General features: G+C 32.1%; 1 protein-coding gene across 1 annotated transcript; it reads left to right on the forward strand.

Moving 5' to 3' along the window:
- Nucleotides 1-560: 560 nt before the first annotated feature.
- LOC123274931 (protein ALP1-like) lies at nucleotides 561-1,760 on the forward strand. The gene is made up of 3 exons (XM_044742741.1): nucleotides 561-673; nucleotides 740-977; nucleotides 1,056-1,760. The coding sequence occupies exons 1-3, from the start codon at nucleotides 561-563 to the stop codon at nucleotides 1,758-1,760; spliced, it is 1,056 nt and encodes a 351-aa protein (XP_044598676.1).
- Nucleotides 1,761-3,624: the final 1,864 nt, after the last annotated feature.

Genomic DNA, 3,624 nt, shown 5'->3' on the forward strand with positions numbered 1-3,624 from the left:
GGTGCCATTTCATGCTGACGCTCGACGCTGGCTTAGAGCGTCAAACATGAGGTCACGTGGTATAATTTCGACTGGAACGCCATCTGGAAATTAATGCAGCGTCAAATATTGGAGCGTCAAGCAGCGTCAAGCTTCAAACGCCGGAAAACAATAAAATATACCAGCTCTCAATAGCCTGTTAACCTATAAATATAAAGTGTGTGTTAAATAAATATAAATTTTCAATTATTCAATATTAATGAACGTGTTACATTTCTAAGTTAAAAATTAAGAAATCAAAAGTCAGTGCAAACAAGAAATGGCTGGAACTAATAAATATGAAATGTGGCTATATGAGTGTCAAAAAGTAATTGACAAAATGAAATCACAAAAATCCGACAAAAAGAATTTTTAGTTGCTCTTTATGTAATGAAATATCATTACAGACTGCAAGGAAAAAAAATTATAGTAAAAAACGTTTCTGGTTCATCCTATTTTTAAATTACGGAGTAAGCATGGTTTTTGAAGCCGTATTTCCTACTCTCTCTTCATATTCCGATAAATTTGAAAACTATTTTCGAATGTCTCCAACACAATTTGAGGAATTGTTGTGTTTAATAGGTCCTCATATATGTAAACAGAAAGTTGTCAGAGAAATAATTTCGACGCCAGCACGACTTGCATTGACACTGAGGTTAGATTTTTCTAATATTTTTCATAGTTTAAAAATAATTATACTGATTAAAATTTCTGTTATTAGATACTTAGCCACTGGAGATTGTATAACGTCAATATCATATCAATATCTTGTTGGTTTATCAACAGCAGTCAAAATAATTACCGAAACATGTCACATTCTTTGGCATATTCTCAAAGAAAAAGTATTGCCGTATCCATTAAAAACAACTGACTGGCTTAAAATTGCGGATGGATTTGATAAACAATGGCAATTTCCACATTGTATCGGTGCGATTGACGGTAAACATATCAGAATACAGGTATGAAATATTTTTTTTATCGTTAGTTATGATTTGATACAAAATTACTATAACAATAATTTTAAATAATTGTTTCAGTGTCCTGATAATGGTGGATCATCATATTATAACTATAAGCATCATCATAGCATCGTGTTATTAGCAATCTGCGATGCTAACTATTCATTTACTTTTGTAGACATCGGTGCTTACGGTCGACGAAGCGATGGAGGTATCTTCCGAGACTCCGAAATGGGTCAAAAGTTCGAACAACATGAAATGAATACTCCAAAACCAGAGTTGCTCACTGCTGATGGAATGCCTCTACCTTACGTGCTAGTAGGTGATGAGGCATTCCAATTAACCAACTACTTACTGCGACCGTATCCTGGAAGAGGTGGTCTCAATCAGAATCGAAATATTTTCAACTATCGTCTTAGTCGTGCTCGAAGAACTATTGAAAATTCGTTTGGTATATTAGTTAGTCAATGGAGAATTTTAAAGAAACCAATTGAATCGACTGTTGAAAATACAATTAAAACTGTTCAAGCACTTGTAGTTCTCCATAATTGGCTTAGGATCAATGATGAAAATAATACTCACATTCCACCTCATATGGTTGATAATTATGGACCCGATGGATTCAAACCTGGACTTTGGAGAGAGGAAAAAAATTCAGCTTTAGACAATGGTAAAGCTTATGGTAATAACTACAGCAGTCGTGTTGCAACAAAAATAAGAGATGAATTTTGTGATTATGTAAACGCAGAAGGAGCTGTTCACTGGCAGTATGACCGAGTTTGAAAGTACATTGCTTTAAAATACAATTGTATATAAATATTAAATAAATCCTAAAGTTAATTACCAGAAATTCAACTTTTATATAAACATATTATCAATTTTTGTTGTATAATAAATTTATGCTTTATAATCATTTTATACATAATTATTTTCAATAAATATATGATTAATTTATGTAAATAAACATATTTTGCAATAACTCAAATATTTAAACCCGTAATTGTAAATGTTATAGCTCTTGAAAATAATAAAATAAATATGTTCAATTAATATTTTATTCATTATTATTGGCACATATAAAAATAAACTTTTCTTAATTAACATTGTACTTATGAGTATTTTTGGCCCGTATAAAAAAATAATGTTCTTTAATAATTTTACTAATTTTCATTATCAGCTGCATATTGCCGTCGTAGGCGATGGATGAGGTTGAGTATCTCCATGCAGGTATCAAATTGTTTAGATTCTGGCAATTTGCGTATTTTATGTCCAGCTCCACTTAAAAAATAGTCAATGGCATCCATGGTTGGCTTTTCAGGCAGCACTAATGGCTGAGTTTCTTTACACATAATGTCGGCGATTCGATTCAGAGCTTGCATCGAGTGACTTTCCTGAGAGTTGTTAACCCGGTTACGATTTGATTTACTGCGTGTTGAACCTATACATTAATTAAAGTTAGTTTCAGTAATGTTAAGATAGTAATTTTCGTTGTTTTATATACCTGAAATTTGGCTACTAATTTCAATCATACTGTCATTCATAGGATCATTCTCGTCAACAGATTCAAGATTATTTAGTGGCTCATCATCATCTGAATCTTGGCCACCGGTTTGTTCAGCCACATTACTGCTTGTACTAACATAATATAATATGATTATATTTGGAGTTAATTTTTTTTGTGCTATTTAAAATACCTTTTACTTACGATTTCAACAGACATGAATCGCGGAGAAATTCACAACATTTGTAAAATCTCCATTGCTGCTTAGTATCTATTCTGGCTGACCCACTTGCACGATGTTCTGCACTTACAATTTTTCGGTAAGTGTCCCGAAGGCTTTTAAATTTTTTTTTTGCGGTTTCAGCACTCACAATTCCTATGGATAATGACGTTAAATACATTAATTTTGTTAATTGTTCTCAAAAATTGATGCTAAGCAGATATTATTTAGTATTTTAGAGATATTTTACCATTCAATGCTTCCGACACTTCTTCCCACAAAGCAGCCACAGTCTCCCTACTGCGCTCTTCAATTGGAGTATTAAAATTCCACAGTGGAATCCTTTGCTCCACTTCCATTATGAGCATTTCTGTTTCATCTTCATCTAATTTTTTCTGCTTTGGTAATTGTTTTTTTAGTTGGCCTTTCCTTCGTTTCAATATAGGCTCTCGGTTTTCCGCTATTGACACAAATTTAATTAATTTTGCAACTAATTGATAATTGTCATATTACTTACAATAATTTGGACTTGCGTTCTCATTGTTAACTAAGGTAGAATCGCTGACGACTTTCTCGCTACCGTCTGAAAGAGCAGACCGACGAACGATTGTCTCTCCATCATCTATGAAATACATGAATACAATTACTCGTACCTATTATACGTTTGTTTATTATATGTTAATTACAAATTACTGACCTAACATTGAATAAAAATAATGATTATTATCCACATAAAGTTTCTCATAGCCTTCAAGACAAACATGTCCTTGGATTTTAGCACAAATGGTCTCACAGAGACCGCACGTATAAACAGTTTGGATTTTCTAAAAATAAAAAAAATTAGTTACTATAATTTATTCAATAATTGCTTAATTAAATTCTTAGCTTAAAAAGGGCGAATTATTCTTATCGATGAAAATATTTTA

The sequence above is a fragment of the Cotesia glomerata genome, unplaced genomic scaffold (genome assembly GCF_020080835.1).
Source record: "Cotesia glomerata isolate CgM1 unplaced genomic scaffold, MPM_Cglom_v2.3 scaffold_949, whole genome shotgun sequence".
NCBI lineage: Eukaryota > Metazoa > Arthropoda > Insecta > Hymenoptera > Braconidae > Cotesia > Cotesia glomerata.